This window comes from Somniosus microcephalus, chromosome 13 (genome assembly GCF_052327205.1).
Source record: "Somniosus microcephalus isolate GS21.2 chromosome 13, FLI_Smic_1.0, whole genome shotgun sequence".
In the NCBI taxonomy this organism is placed as follows: Eukaryota; Metazoa; Chordata; class Chondrichthyes; order Squaliformes; family Somniosidae; genus Somniosus; species Somniosus microcephalus.
In genome coordinates this window covers 41781854-41798065 of record NC_140999.1, presented here as the reverse complement: position 1 = coordinate 41798065, position 16212 = coordinate 41781854, and the positions used below count along the sequence as shown (strand labels likewise).

Here is a 16212-nt window from a genome sequence, read left to right as displayed (position 1 = left end):
GTGATGGTCAAAAATAGCCTCACAAAAACATCACAATAATGTTATTGTATGAATTTTATGGCTATGTCACTTGTATAAAAAGAGCATAAAATCAAAAAATTGCTGTGGTAAAATAAAACTGGGTGCATGGTCTAGAACACATTTACAGTTTTCATTAATAATTGAATACAGAGACCAGGTACTTCAAATTATTGTCAACATCTCAGACTATGCTTCATTATGCTGCAACAGGACACAATTTGCACCAATAGGCAGATGATGAAAACAGGAAAAGTCAGAACTTTTAGTTTATTATCAATATTGTGTCAAATTTTACATTTTCATTTTTATCCTTTTAAATATCCATAGGGTTAAATACAAGTTGTAGTTATTATAAAATGTAAACCACTAGTGATCAGTCACATAACACCGGTACAATTGAGAAATGTGAATGCAAAACAAGGCGGTGGAGGGAAGGGATAAATCACATTTTATGGTTTAAGCTTTGCATAAGTTGAAGTGGTGGTTTTCCTGAGTTGGGAAATATATTTTCCTGTTCTAACCCGTTAGAATAAGTGACATTTTAAAACAGATACATAATATTCAGTATATCAACATTTAAAATAAAAACCAAAGAAACCATCACAGGACAAAGAAAAACTGGAAGATTTATTTGTGGGAGCTTATTTTTAATTTCTAACTGTCTTCACATTTTCATCACAGGGAATAAAACATCCACATTAATATGCCTCCTTTATTACTGTACACTTATTTTTCATAATTCCTCAATTTACATTTGTAACATGGAACAGATCCTGCTTGTATTACTTGAATACAACTCTCTCAAGCTCTAGTTATATTCTGAATTATCTTACTCATCAGACTACTATGACAACTTTTTCAATAATCCCATCATAGGCATATGGTATCTCACCTGGGATAGAACATTTCTAAACCAGTCAATAAAAGGCATCTTTACACTATGTTTATGCTCATCCTTTAATGCCTTTTTGTTTTCATAGAATTTACAGCACAGGAGGCTATTCAACCGCATGTGTGTGACAGTACTAGCTCATTAACGGAGTTGTCTACTCGAAATCCTCTTCCATACCAGTTTAAAGCTGCCAGTTAACTTTAACTCAAGTACTGGCATTTCTCATTTTCCTAGTCAATTGTTTAAATTAAAATAGACTCCCACAAATAGGACAAAATATGAATAAAAATGGGGAAAAAAGGGCACGAGGTAAGATAGGTTTGCACAATAGTTACAAGTTAGAGTAAATATTTTGATTTCTACAATCATTGGAAGATATACAGCAGTTAATGTTTTCAAAAACCCCTGAGAATCACAATCTAGCCTCTAATAGACAGTACTAGATTGTAAACAGCACATTGACACAAAAGTATATATTTATTAGTCATTATTCATTCTAATTCTATCAGCATAGCGTTAATTAGCCTATACACAAGTGGACAATATCAAAGCTGTACGTTCCATAGTGCTTTTGCTTTCTTTAAAGTGTGTGTTCATTTATGTCTTTGGTATACAGCAATTGTCATCCTTAAAGAAACTCATAGCAGATGATAGAATTTTTCATAAAACGCTACAAACAATGAAGAAATTATAAAAATCAAAAACTACATTTTCAATATTTGAACCCAATGATCAAAATAATAAAAACTTTTGAGAAACCATTCAAATTGGAGTAATGGCATTTCTTCACACAGTGCAAGAAACCATTCAAGCAACTGGGTTTATATTTTGATAGCAATTAAAAATAACTCACATGATTCACTTATACTATAGTTCAAAGATGCAAAACTGCTTAATACAGTACAGGTAAAAATTTCAAGCATAGTTTGATGGCAGTTCTACCAACAGAGTTCATCAAGATGTATCCAGATCCCCATAAAGCAAGTCTATGATGACGAGCTTTGGGGATTGGCCTAAGGTAATCTTTAGAGACAGGTGGGCTTTTACTATTTTGTTGTTTGGAGTTGAATATAGTCATTATATGAGGACTTGTGTCAACTTATTATACACAGTCCCCACTGTACATCTGAAGGCCTTACATGTCCAACCTATGTAAATGGATAGAAAAGGAGGACATTTACATTTCAGAAAATGCTGGCAATATGCAGCATCTGTAAAGAGAAAAAATATATTTATACTAATGTTAGATCCTTTATCAGACTTCATTCAGATATAGGGCCTGCACCAAACATATTAGCCTGTCTTTGATGGACCTCTTGTATTTCTAGTATTTTATGTTTTATTTCAGATTTATAGTATTTGTAGTTTTTTTCTTTTTATCTTTATAATTCTCATTAATGGGTAGTAGCTACTGCCAAATGGTTTAAAATGAAAAGAATTTCTAAAAAAAAGTTAAACGTATGTTCAAAAATCAAGTTTAAGTCCACTTATAAGACTGGACACAAATCACTGCAAATTAGTTTACATTAATAATTTCGGTTTGAAGCCAAAAGCCTAATGCAGTGAATGTAAATCCAGTTTTGCACCTGTAACTACATCTTCTAAAACTAGTTCCTGTCATCAGGAATTTTTAATGCCAAATGAAACTAAACTGATTTTTCCCTTTCTGTCCATTTACTACCTCCAGTAGAACCCCATAACAATTTTCCACAATTCGTTGCCAATGTTGGAAGTCCTTAGGAACCATAATTATATCCAAAGTAAGTGAATCTGAAGGATTATTGAGCAAAGATGTTACAGCCAATCATTCACATAATGGACAAGTATATAAAGGAAAAGTAACTGCTACTGTTTGGCAAGAACATATTGATCACTTTATCGGTGAGGTATGTTAAACAGTACCTGTAACTCAATATTAAAAATACATTTCGTACAAAAAAATGATTCATATCATATTTTCAGAGGTTTGTAACAACATTCAATAAAGCTTTATAAACAAAACAAGAAAAAGTTAGGCTGCCTGGCCCAGTGATTTGGACTTTGAGGCCCTAGCTCACTAAGCAACTTAATTCTCCATGTACTGCCAGTGTGATTCAGGCTACAATTAGCCTAAATTACAACATATTTTTTATTGGTACCTGCTTCAGGTCACTACAGTAGTCATGCATTACAGGGTTATAAATCAATCTGCTAACCAAACATTTGTAGGTTCCAAATTTACTGATCTAAACAAATTGACTATAGACTCCAATCTCAATCTTTTGACCTATAATGGATCACCTGATTACAGATTACCAGTTTTAGGCAAACAAATGTTAGTCAGAGCATAATTTCACTACCAAATGCTCATAAAAGACTGGAAGTGCAAATCCATGTTTAAGCTGTCCCAGTCCAATGTTCCTTTAAAAGCCAAAAGAGTCACCCAGTCCAGCATCATCATCCTCTAAGATTGCAGTGGTCTGCATTCAGAAGACTTTTAATTCACCCATTACTGTGCAAAGATTAAATGTAAATAAATCAACTGCAAACTTCAATCTGTAAGGCAGATATTGTTCATACTTCCATTCACATTAATTGTGGATTCCAAAACTGCCATGTCATTTTTTTAATGTGTCCGTTTAAAATCAGCTGACATCCACAGAATATGGTGTGCTAATGGTAAAAGGAACTCTGATACAGTAAATTCCCCCACGCGCACTTCAACAATGAACCTTTTACTGCCACTGAAGCCAACAATGTGCAAGATTCAGGATCCAAATGCACTAGGCTTTAAGGTCACTTAAATAAAAATACATAAATAAATAAGCTGTTCCTGTTGCCAACTCTTAGGAGTAGGGATCTCTAACTACTGGCATATTAATGTACACAGACAATTGTTTTGTAAGACCATGTACAAGCCAATTGCACACCTGAACCATGAGTTTTTTTTTAATGTAGTTTACTTACACTATAGTTTTGAGAATTTGCTGTGGCTGTTGGCTTTGCCCAAGTTTATCATTTGCAAAAGGAATTTAATTTAGAAAAATCGATTAAAAAAAGTTAAGGGATAGGTGGTTCATATTTTGAAAGCAGAAAAGGGCTTCCAATAAAATAATTTTAAAAGTACGTCCAGTAAAGAGTTCCTTAAATGTGTTATGAAAACTTTATTTAATCAGATTATGGTTTCTATGCTAAAATGCTTGTGAACCCCAATAGGGCAAACTAAAGGAGTGTCTGGAGAAGCCTAAAATCTATTTAAAAGTATAATTTTAACTAATATAATCTACTCTGAAAGTTAATGTGGAATGCAGTAGATCTGTAATGTGAATTGGTTTACAGAAATGACCAATGCTTTTCCCATCTGACAGCTCTTTACATAAACAATTTTATACTTGGGTGTATTCTAATAAGCAGTGGCTTATGATTGATTTATAGAGCTCCAAGTCATATGGTTTAAATCAGCTGCACACTAGTGGCCAATCATTCTCAAGTCTAAAGAGATCAACTACAAATAAAAATGCAAGTTATAGGAAAAAAATGCAGTAGCTAACAAAGGACCTTCTTTTCTCCCGCACTATTTTTCTCACAACCTCTCTCGCTGGGATATGGTTTCACAGGCATTGGCAGCCCTTTGGTACCCCAATCTCATCCTCACCTAATGTAAAAATACATGCATTTTCCAACAGAAATCACCAAACACAATCAGAAGCAGAAATCTTGGCTGATTTTTTCTAACACTAGGGTGTTCATGCCAACTGAAGCACCCCCATTCTGTGCCAAATGAGGTCAGGCAACATAGCACTAACATGGATGTAATGGTCTTTATGGCCTAGTGTAATAACTGGATGGTGCCCTTAACTATTAGACTAATTCCTCAGAGGAGCTAATCGAAAGACATTACTAACGATGGTTCAAAAATTGTACTAAAATCTTTCTGGTCTAAACTGCCCTGCTAATACCCATTTACATTACTCACCCAAACTGACACTGTTTCTTGAAGTTCAGATTTGCTCATCCCATTCATATTTATGGATTTTAACCAGGCAGCTCTAGAAACTGGTAGGATTTTGCATATGGACAATACTTCCACTTTTGAAGTCACAAGGTTTATGTTGAGTACTGGGTCCATGTTGCAGAGTAATTTAAGTGGTATCTGATTAGCAATTTACTGTGTTTTACTCTAGAGAGTAAATATACCAAGTTTCTAAAAATCAACCCCCCCCCCCCCACCCTCCCCATTTCAGCAACAATATTTGCTGATTTTCTCCCATCGCTAATCCATGGGCACCAAGGCCAAATGTAGTGCCCCAAATGTCACCCTAGCAGAGCTAACCTTCTGGTCTGTATGGCTTGGTACCACAACCTTCCCATCAAGGAGTCTCAGTAATATAGTTCTAATACCATATTATACTCTTGAATGTGTAAACAGAGTATAAATTCCATGCTGTGAACACACAGCGCAGGGCACATTTGAACAAAGGGAAATATCAAAAGCAAAAGGGTAGAGCTGAAAAGTGCTTATAGTATGTAGTTATTAAAAATGGTTGTAACCTTTTGCAGCAACCATATTTTCACTAAAAGGAACTACATGAAATCTACCCTCATTTTAGAATGACCCATTATTCAGAAGTCAACTCTCCACATTTTGTTTTTGCAGTATATGTCTTTACATTTTTATTAAGATCAGTTTATCTAAACTTGCACATTTGTGACAATTGTATCATTTGTTTTGCATTAACTGAATACAGTGGAGACAGTTTTGTAACACAATACAGCTCGCTATTTAATCCAGTGATGTTTAAAGCTCTTGACAAAGTAGCAGCTATTGCTTTTGGACTTGTAAGATTGACAGCTATTAACTGCAATCATGTTTCAAAGGCTAATTTTGACCTTTAATTCTTAACGGCATCAACTCCGAAATCTGAAGTGTGCTCATGCTTATCTGCATCGCAGTATTTAAATGGTAATGTTCATGAAGAAAGGGTGCGGGTATATTTTGTGTAAGGCACGGAGTCCCTTATATGTTTTTCACTCTTTTTAGTCATCGGTTATATGGTCTACAAGCAGCTAGTTTCTGATAGCAAAAGGAAAGATTTCCTCTAATCACTTAACAACCTTATAACTACTATTTCTAGCAAAATCAAAAGTGAAACATTTCATCAGATATAGCAATCAGAAGAAATTTTCCCATTACATTTACAATGTCACTAACACACAGGAACCACAACAAACCTTCCCCAGTATCTGCTGTTGAAGACAGTACTTTTTCATTTTCAGGAAAGTTAAAACTATGGAAGAAGTAAATATAACCCAGCATAAAGAGATAAGAAATGTCGTCTTATTAAAAAAATGTTGGGGCAAATATTGAAAAATAGCCATCAACTAGCAAGTAGATATGCGTTGAATTAAGTTCTGTTCCCTGGAATGGTTGACCTAAACCAATATAAACTTATTAAACTCAATAACAGAATCGTGTCTAAAAATAAAGAAGTAAAGCCAAAAGTGAAGCTCACTACACATACCAACTAGGCAAAGAGAGATCATTCAGATTACTAATTTATCACTATTTCTGATGTGCTGTACAAGCATTAGATCACATTAAAAAAAAATCAATCTCGCACAGCTTGTCGCCATACAAAAGCAAGAGCCACATTTGCCAGCAACAACTGAGGATCCATCCCATCCCCCAAAAGACTTGGGTCACTGGGTCAACTACAACGTATCGATTTTTTTTTTTTTTTTTTTTTAAAGCCAATATAACCTCCCTGCACTATTATCTCTGAACATAAATTATCATTTTATCACAGCAATGAAAGCAAAGAGTAGCAAAGCTTTATTATGAGGGACAGGAAATTGCATATTTAATAGATTATTTCCTACTGCTATCTTGTTGCAATATAAAAGGTCAAGATCCCAAGGGCAGACAAGGTCCTGGCCTCATTGCAATCCTTTACCCCCTCCCCCGAGCTCCCCCACCCCAATAAACCCAAAAGCAGCTCCACTGGGGCAAAACAATTGCCCAGGCTCATCCTTCCTGGCAAGCTGGTAATGCATTCAGTGAATTTTGTCTACTCCCAAATAGAATTTGATAATCTTAGAAGGATGAGGAGGTAGTTATCTGTATCTAATTTTAGTGCCAGAGTAAAAAGACAGAATTTATGAAGCTACATATCTCTATACATCTCAGAATCAACAGTATTATCAATAAATTCAGCTACATTATTACTTCAATTATGTTAACCTGGAGAAAATATTACAGGAAGTAAAATAATCTAACACTTTTATTGTGTATTACAACCTGCTTTAAATGTGTTCATACTGAATGTTGGAAACATTTATGATAAAGAAAATTAGCCAACTGCCTTAAGAACACACACGAATCTGAGCCATCATCATTATGACCAATGTTCAGCATTTCCTTATTTCACAAGCATCTGGCATTACTCTAGCTGCAAAATGGGTACCTAGAAATAAACAAGTGTTGACTGAAATACTGAATAGTTGAATAATCAGAAGGAGCTTGGTCCAAACCCCATTTTAGGACTTGAGCACACAATTTAACTGACATTTCAGTGCAGTACTCAAGGAGTGCTGCATTGTCAGAGGTGCCGTTTATCAGTGCAATATTAAACTGAGGCCCTGTCCGCTTGTTCACATGAAAATTTAAAAATCCCATAGCACTATTTCAACAGCAAGGAGTTCTCCCAGTGTTCTGGCCAACATTCTTCCTTCAAATACCACCACCAAAAAGAGATCAACTGATCATTCATCTCATTTGCTGTTTGTAGGACCTTAATATACATAAATTAGCTGCCGCATTTGACTATATAAGTGTCTAAATTTCAAAAATAATTCACTGACAATGAAGTGCTTGGGAACAGTCTGAGGATGTGAAACGTGTTATAAATATGCAAGTTCCTTCTTTACTGAGCAGGTCCCAGTCTTGTGAACACATTAAGAGGCATTAGTCTTTTTTTTTAAACTCAAAGTAAAACTTAAGAAAATACTGTCACAACCTGGTCAATTACAGCTGGATCTCAAGGGGAGCTACAACTGGCCTTAGTGCTCTAGGTTAGGGTTGGCCAGCATTTGCATTACTGATCACTAGCCAGCAACTCCTGCTGGAAGTTCATGTGTGCAGATTGGATTGGGTAAGGATTGGGTTGAGCTTGGCTATGATGTCCTCTACAGTCCAAAAGCCTGCCAATACTGGCTGGGTATGGTGCCTCAGGGCAATGGTTACCTATCAAACCATATCCAAGCAAGGAGACATTGCCTTCAGAAGAGGAAAGGGAGGGTAGGGAAGAAAATTGGCAGAAAGAGGTAAAAAAAAAATTTTTTTTTTTTTTTTTTTTATAAACACACTCCATGTGTAGGATTAGTTATACTTAGCACTATAAATTTCCTCAGGTGATATGATTGTCTAAGTATTTCTACATTATGCACTCAAAACAAACAGCCAGCCTTATTGTAAAGCCATTGTATATTATTTCTCCCTTTCCAATCTTTAAATTGTTGTACTTGAAACCTAATTGATTTAAAGTATTTGCACAATACAACCATCATCAATGACTTAAAAAAAACCTTACTTGCATTACATTTTAGAAAAGTTAATTATATTTGACTTCTAATAGTCAGAGGTAGGACAAGACAATGGAATACTGCCTTTGTAAACTGTAGGAAACCATATGAGTAATAAAGCACATTTTAATAGAGCAGGCTATCAGCATTGCTTATAACAGCTTTTTAGCATGTTATAACTCATTGCCTGCTTTTCTATTTATTTGAATGGGAATGGTTTCTTTAAGCAGCCGATACCAGCTTTCAATAATTCCAGATTATGACTTCACACCACCCCCCCCACCCACCCACCAAGTACATCCAGTAAAACCTAATAACCTGTAACAGAAGTAAATATATAGCAATCTTTGCTTTTCATTCATTTCAGTGCGATGGTACAAAATTAATTTCAGCATGTTGGCATGCTATGTCCAACATGCTAAAGACATGATGCAGGCAGTACAGCATCACATTTGACTACTGATAGGAATAAACTGTAGTGTAAGTGTAAATAGATGGAAAAAGGAAAACTTGCTGTTCAACAAATACTTGCTTTGAGGGAGTGGAAGAAAAGTACTTGGTTGAAAATCTACAAATACAATACTGAACTTGCTAACTGCATCCTCTAAGAACATAAAGCACTTGCATAAGGCAGGTCTTCAAAATCTAACCTCAGCTAAATCTTCAAGCAGAATAGTTTTTTCTATATAATATCTGCTTCAAATGATGATGTACTGGCTTACACTCTAAAAATGTATATTTTCACAGTATGAACACAACAAAGCTGACTCTGTATAAAATATTTTACTTCAAATGCCACATTAAATACTACAGTAAATGCAGTGGAGCTCACTAAAGATCAATGCCAAGCAAATCCAATCCCACTCATGAACACTTAAGATCTAACTTGTAAAGTCAATATCTGCACAAAGCTTTTGTGGCTACAAGTCTTCATACACTTCTAAAGTTATAAGGAAAATGGATGTTTATTGCTCTGCAAATGCTTCAGCTGAGGTACGTCTCGCAATCAACAAGGTGATTTGATAACCAACAATGCTGTTACTCGTACCTTATGCAAAATGTCCTTAGCACACTTTGAAAATAGTCTACAATATTGCATTTACAAAATAAAACCAAATATATTTAGTGGCAGACAGTAGACTCTGAATGAGTTTTCCCCTTCATTGTCATAGCAAAACTTTAGGGAGATTATTTAGCAGAATTCCAGCCTGGCTTCATCAAAATGCAATTTTAAAAACTGATACCAATATTTATGAAAGATGTCAAGCCAAAAATGTGAGATTAGTTCTTTGTCATTTCAAGGAAATTTAGTGGGTAGCGCACCAATTCTTAGCACATAACATGAAGCAAATTGCAGTCCCAGCACTGCTGCACTAGTACTCAAAATGGTGCATTTGAGAGAGAGAAATGTAGCACTTTGGAGATTTGTACAAACGTATACCATCAGAACTAAAGGAGACACTACAAGAGCAGCACTGCTAAAATTGTTTTTTTTTCCATATTTACAATGGTCCAGACTTTGATTAGAATGGAATGCTCCTTTAAGATCGATTTATATTTGCCAGAAAAAAAGTTGATCTGAAGATAGCTCCACTGTATTAGGGTCCTGTGTCATGAAACTAAGTAAAATATATATTAAAAAAGTAATGTATATAATAAATATGTTGAATGGCTGTAAAAGTCTGTATATTGCTACATGTATAAGAATGATCTATATAAATGGATAAACATTGAAATAGCTTATCCCTTTCTTGTTCGGCAGTAACTGAATATACCAAAAAGTAATACGCAATATCGTAGATGTAGTTGAAATTTTCTTTTCCTTCAAAAAATATCAATATTCACTTATAAATCTCAATTAAAATAGCACATCATGGAAATACATATATATTCTTTAAATGCTGAATTTGGCTGAAAGGAAAAACGTAACCAATGATAAATCAGTCTTCTTGATTAAAGATTAAGTAGATGCTTGAGGTATTAGTAGTATATAGCTGCTCCTGGATCTCAATCAGTAACCCAAGAAAGTTTTTAAGCAGAGTTGGATTATGCTTAACTGTTGGCCCTCAGTTTTAGCCACTCTAATGAAACCTCTGATGATTAAAACTTATTTTTCCTTGAGAGTTAAAAGCCTGAGAACTCCTTTTAAAGTGTTTGGCGGTGATGCACTGTGCTCAAGAAGTTGGCATTGTTATAGCTGCAGCCTCACGGTGAAGAGTTGTTCGAAGTATGTGATGATGAGGAGGTAGGTGTACGAGGTACAGACAGACCAGGTGTGCCTTGGGAACTGTTATTTTTGCTGCTATTTCCTTTAGTGCTGGATACACCAGATACTCCAGGTCCTTGACCAAACAGAACACCTATTAAAAAAAAATGTAAAACATCCTTTAACTTGCATAACTAAACATGCCATTTTAAAATACTGGAGATTGTCGACATGTTTGTGACTCGGTTGCAATGAACATTTCAGTCAGGTAAAATAAGCACGTCATATGTACAATCATCGCCAGGTCAGCCGTGCACACATTCTATTAGCTGTCTCAACACCACTGAAGAGGGCTTTGGAGCAGGTACAACTAGTCTGGCTACAAGAAGTTCAGGAAAGGGGAGAAGTTCCAGTATCATGAGAAACATAGCTGTAATGGCTGATATACTTTATAAAATACTTTGCTTTAAAAAAAAAAAATCAATGTTTGGCAGATAAAATGTATTCATTAAAAAAAAACTAAGTGACAAGCATGTAATTTCTTTGGCAGTTACAGAACAAATTCTTAGAAGAAGTAACTGAAAGAGTAGACAAGGGTAATGCAGTGGATGTAATATACATGCACTTTCAAAAGGCAAAAGCAAAATACTGCGGGTGCTGGAAATCTGAAATAAAAACAGAAAATGCTGGAAATACTCAAGTCAGGCAGCACCTGTAGAGAGAAAAACAGAGTTAACGTTTCAGGTTGATGACCCTTCATCAGAACTGGAAAAAGTTGGAGATGTAAAAGGTTTTTAAGCAAGTGTAGGGGCAGGGAGAGAGGGGAGGAGAGGAAATAACAAAAGGGAAGGTCTGTGATAGGATGGAAGGCAGGAGAGATTAAGAGACAAAAGGGATGATGGTGCAAGGCAAAAGGAGATGGTAATTGGACAAGTTAAGAAACAAATGATGAGTCTAGATGAAGTGTAAATGGTACATCAACAGCTGCCATGTGAAAAAAAATAGGGGCAGAGGTTATGGTCTGAAATTGTTGAACTCGCTGTTGAGTCCAGAAGGCTGTAAAGTGCCTAATCGAAAAATGAGGTGCCGTTCCTCGAGCTTACATTGAGCTTCATTGTAAGAGGCCAAGGACAGAGGGGACAGAGTGGGAGTGGAGCAGAGAATTAAAGTGACAGGCGACCAGAAGCTGAACTGAACAGAGGTATTCCACAAAGCGGTCACCCAATCTGCATTTGGTCTCCCCAATGTAGAGGAGACCGCATCGTGAGCAGCGAATACAGTATAATAAATTGCAAGTATCACAGAAATCACAGAATCACAGAAACCCCACAGTGCAGATAGAGGCCATTTCGGCCCATCGAGCCTGCACCGACACATATCCCACCCGATCCCCGTAACCCCTACACCAACACATATCCCACCCTATCCCCGTAACCCCACGTATTTAATCCCCCTAACACTAAGGGTCAATTTATCATAGCCAATCAACCTAACCCGCACATCTTTGGACTGTGGGAGGAAACCGGAGCACCCGGAGGAAACCCACGGAGAATGTGCAAACTCCACAGACAGTCACCCGAGGCCGGATTCGAACCCGGGTCCCTGGCGCTGTGAGGCAACAGTGCTAACCACTATGCTAACCACTAAGTAGTACAAGTAAATAGCTGTTTCACCTGGAAGGAGTGTTTGGGGCCCTGGACAGTGGGAAGGGAGGAGGTAAAAGGGCAGGTGTTGCATCTCCTGCACTTACACGGGAAGGTGCCGGGCGAAGGGGAAGCGGTGTTGGGGGTGATAGAGGAGTGGACCAGGGTGTCGCGGAAGGAGCGGTCCCTTCAGAATGCTGAAAGGGGAGGTGAGGGGAAGATGTGTTTGGTGGTGGGATCATGCTGGAGGTGGCAGAAATGGCAGAGAATGATCCGTTGAATGTGGAGGCTGATGGGGTGAAAGGTGAGGACAAGGGGAACCCTATTGTAGTTCCAGGAGGGAGGGGAAGGGGTGAGAGCAGAAGTGAGGGAAATAGAACGGACACGGTCAAGGGCAGTGTCAACCACGGTAGAGGGGAATCCTCGGTTGAGGAAAAAGGAAGACATGTCGGAAGCACTGGTATGGAAGGTGGCATCATCAGAGCAGATGCGGCTGAGGTGGAGAAACGGAAAATGGAATAGAGTCCTTACAAGAAGCGGGGTGGGAGGAACTGTAGTCCAGGTAGCTGTGGGAGTCAGTGGGCTTATAGTGAATGTTTGTCAATAGCCTATCCCCAGAGATGGAGACAGAGAAATTGAGGAAGGGAAGGGAAGAGTCGGAGATGAACCATGTGAAGGTGAGGGAAGGGTGGAAATTGGAAGCAGAGTGAATGAAATTTTCTAGTTCAGGGCGAGAGCAGGAAACGGCACCGATACAGTCATCAATGTACTGGAAAGAGAGGTGAGGGAGGGGACCCGAGTAGGACTGGAACAAAGTATGTTCCACATATACCACGAAAAGGAAGGCATAGCTAGGACCCATGCGGGTTCCCTTAGCAACACCTTTAATTTGGAGGAAGTGAGTGGAGTCAAAGGAGAAGTTGTTCAATGTGAGAACAAGTTCAGCCAGGCAAAGGAGGGTGGTGGTGGAAGGGGACTGGTTGGGCCTCTGTTCAAGGAAGAAGTGGAGCGCCCTCAGGCCATCCTGGTGGGGGATGGAAGTGTAGAGGGATTGGACATCCATCGTGAAAAGGAGGTGGTCAGGGCCTGGTATACTGTATTCGCTGCTCACGATGCGGTCTCCTCTACATTGGGGAGACCAAATGCAGATTGGGTGACCGCTTTGTGGAACACCTCTTCAGTCCGTAAGGGTGACCTCGAGCTTCTGGTCGCCTGTCACTTTAATTCTCCGCTCCACTCCCACATTGAGCTCTCCGTCCTTGGCCTCTTACACTGTTCCAATGAAGTTCAATGTAAGCCCGAGGAACAGCACCACGTCTTTCGATTTGGCACTTTACAGCCTTCTGGACTCAATATCGAGTTCAACAATTTCAGACCATAAACTCTGCCCCTATTTTTTTTTTTTCCACATGGCAGCTGTTGATGATTCTGCCATTGCCATTTACACTTCATCTAGACTCATCTTTTGTTTCTTAACTTGTCCCATTACCATCTCCTTTTGCCTTGCACCATCATCCTTTTTGTGTCTCAATCTCTCCTGCCTTCCATCCTATCATAGACCTTCCCTTTTGTTCTTTCCTCTCCTCCCCCCTCTCCCTGCCCCTACACTTGCTTAAAAATCTTTTACATCGCCAACTTTTTCCAGTTCTGACGAAGGGTCATTGACCTGAAACGTTAACTCTGTTTCTCTCTCTGCAGATGCTGCCTGACCTGCTGAGTATTTCCAGCACTTTCTGTTTTTATTTCAGACTTTCAAAAAGCCTTTGATAAGGTAGACTCATGACTACGGTCAGGGGACAAGTAGCAGAATGGATGGCTAACTGGCTATACAACAGAAAACTGAGAGTAGGGGTTAGAGTTAATTACTCAGAGTAACAGAAGGTGCGAAGTGGTGTTCCACAGGGATTGGTGCTGGGACCACTGTTGTTCTTCATTAACATAAATGTTTTGGACTCTGGAATCAGAAGTACAATACCTGTATCAACATTTGTGGATGACACTAAATTGGGGGGCACAGTTCATATTGAGGAGGACTGCGACAAAGTACAAGACAACGCTAACAAATCTGCTGAATGGATGTGTAAATGGCAAATTAATTTCAATGTAGATAAGTGTGAGTCAGTGCGTTTTGGTAGGAATAAGGAGGCCACCTACTTCTTGGAAAATAAGAATCTAAATGGGGTAGAGACGCAAAGGGATCTAGGGGTACAGATACACAAATCATTAAAAGTGGCAAAGCAGGTCAACAAAGCTATAAAATGTGCAAGCAAAGCACTGGGTTCATTTCTAGAGGAATAGAATTCAAAAGCAGAGAGGTTATGTTATAATTATATAGAACCTTGGTTAGACCATACTTAAGAGTAGTGTGTGCAGTTCTGGTCTTACAAAAAGGATATAGAAGCACTGGAGAAAGTGCAATTTAAATTTTTTTTTTTTTTTTTTACAAATGATGATACCAAAACTGAGAGGGTACAACGACTAGGAAAGGCTGAACAAGCTGGTGCTCTTTTCTCCAGAAAAGAGAATGCGGAGAGGTGACCTGATAGAGATTTTTAAAATGATGAAGGGGTTCGATAGAGAAGATGTTTCCACTTGTGAGGGTGTCCAAACCTAGGGGCCATAAACATAAGATAGTAACATAAATCCAATAAGGGATTCTGGAGAAACTTCTTTACTCAGAGTGGTGAGAATGTGGAACTCACTACATTATGGAGTGGTTGAGGCGAATAGCATAGACACATTTAAGGGGAAGCTAGATAAGTACAAGGGAGAAAGTAATAGAAGGATATGTCGATAGGGTGAAATGAAGTAAATAAAGTGGGAGGGGGCTCGTGTGGAGCATAAACACACAGGTGTTGGGCCAAATGCCCAGTTTCTGTGCTGTCAGCTCAATGTAATTCTATGTAACAGCCTTAGAAAAGCAAGGAACAAAACAACTGATGGAATTTTAACATCTTATGACTCACCACAGCTCAAACTAATTCCTATCCCAAATAAGTGTTGCTGAACTCAATAGTTATAATGACACCAAGGATTACTTGACCCAAGTAGAGACAAAACTTTTCTGAGTAATACAAGAATGTTCAGCACCAAAACCATTCGGAATTCTTTGGGAGTTAACAATTGTGAAAATTACATTCAACAACTATGACATAGTATTTCTGTGAGCAAGTCATCCTGCACTATTCTCAAGTCAAAGATCAGTTAAGTTATCAGGACCCAGAACTCTGTCCTTGACAGTCAGGAAACGTAGAGGACACTGGTTGATTTATCTTCAATTTTCATTCCCCGAGAAGATACTTTGCGTCAACGTTATCGAGAACTAATCTACAGCTCATATTGGGATACTCTGAAATATATATTATCAGATTTTGTATGAAATAGAAAAGAAAATCCAGCTTCCTATTTAACAGAGAGAGATCAAAAAGATGCTTTTTCTACACTATATATCACAAACTATCCTTAAAGTGCCCCATTTGTTCTACATGAAATTTCAGATTCACCTGTGTAAACAACCCCATTGATCTCCACTGACATACTGATACTGCTCATGCCATTTGTGGTAAGGTTCAATGCTGATTCCTGGCGGTCTGCTGGGAAACAAACAGAGCAATGTTAATAATTCACCATAAAAAATGGATACAAACAATGACCTGAAATAACTTAAGACTATGCTGGTCAAAATCATTAATGTCCCACTACAGGACTCCAGCACAAAATCTAGGTGGACACTTTCAATGCAGCACAAAAGGAGTGCTGCATTGTTAGAGGTGCTGTCTTTCAGATGAAACATTAAACAGAGGTCCCATGTGCTTGTTCAGGTGGACATAAAAGATGCAGCAGCACTATTCGAAGAGCAGTGGAGTTCTCGCAGTGTCGTTCTCGCAGTG

At 38.0% G+C, this 16212-nt stretch overlaps 1 protein-coding gene across 2 annotated transcripts in view; it reads right to left on the bottom strand.

Annotated features, from left to right (window-relative positions):
* Positions 1 to 258: 258 nt before the first annotated feature.
* arid3a (AT-rich interactive domain 3A) overlaps positions 259 to 16212 on the bottom strand; it is an 80854-nt gene continuing 64900 nt past the window's right edge. Inside the window, exons 6-7 of one of the 2 annotated variants that reach the window (XM_086004815.1) lie at positions 15826 to 15915; positions 259 to 10833 (exon numbers count right to left, since the gene is read on the bottom strand). In XM_086004815.1, the coding sequence (XP_085860941.1) occupies positions 10679 to 10833; positions 15826 to 15915 (245 nt within the window). In that variant the 3' untranslated portion in view covers positions 259 to 10678. The remainder of the gene's footprint in view (positions 10834 to 15825; positions 15916 to 16212) is intronic. The other variant, XM_086004817.1, reaches the window with a different exon arrangement.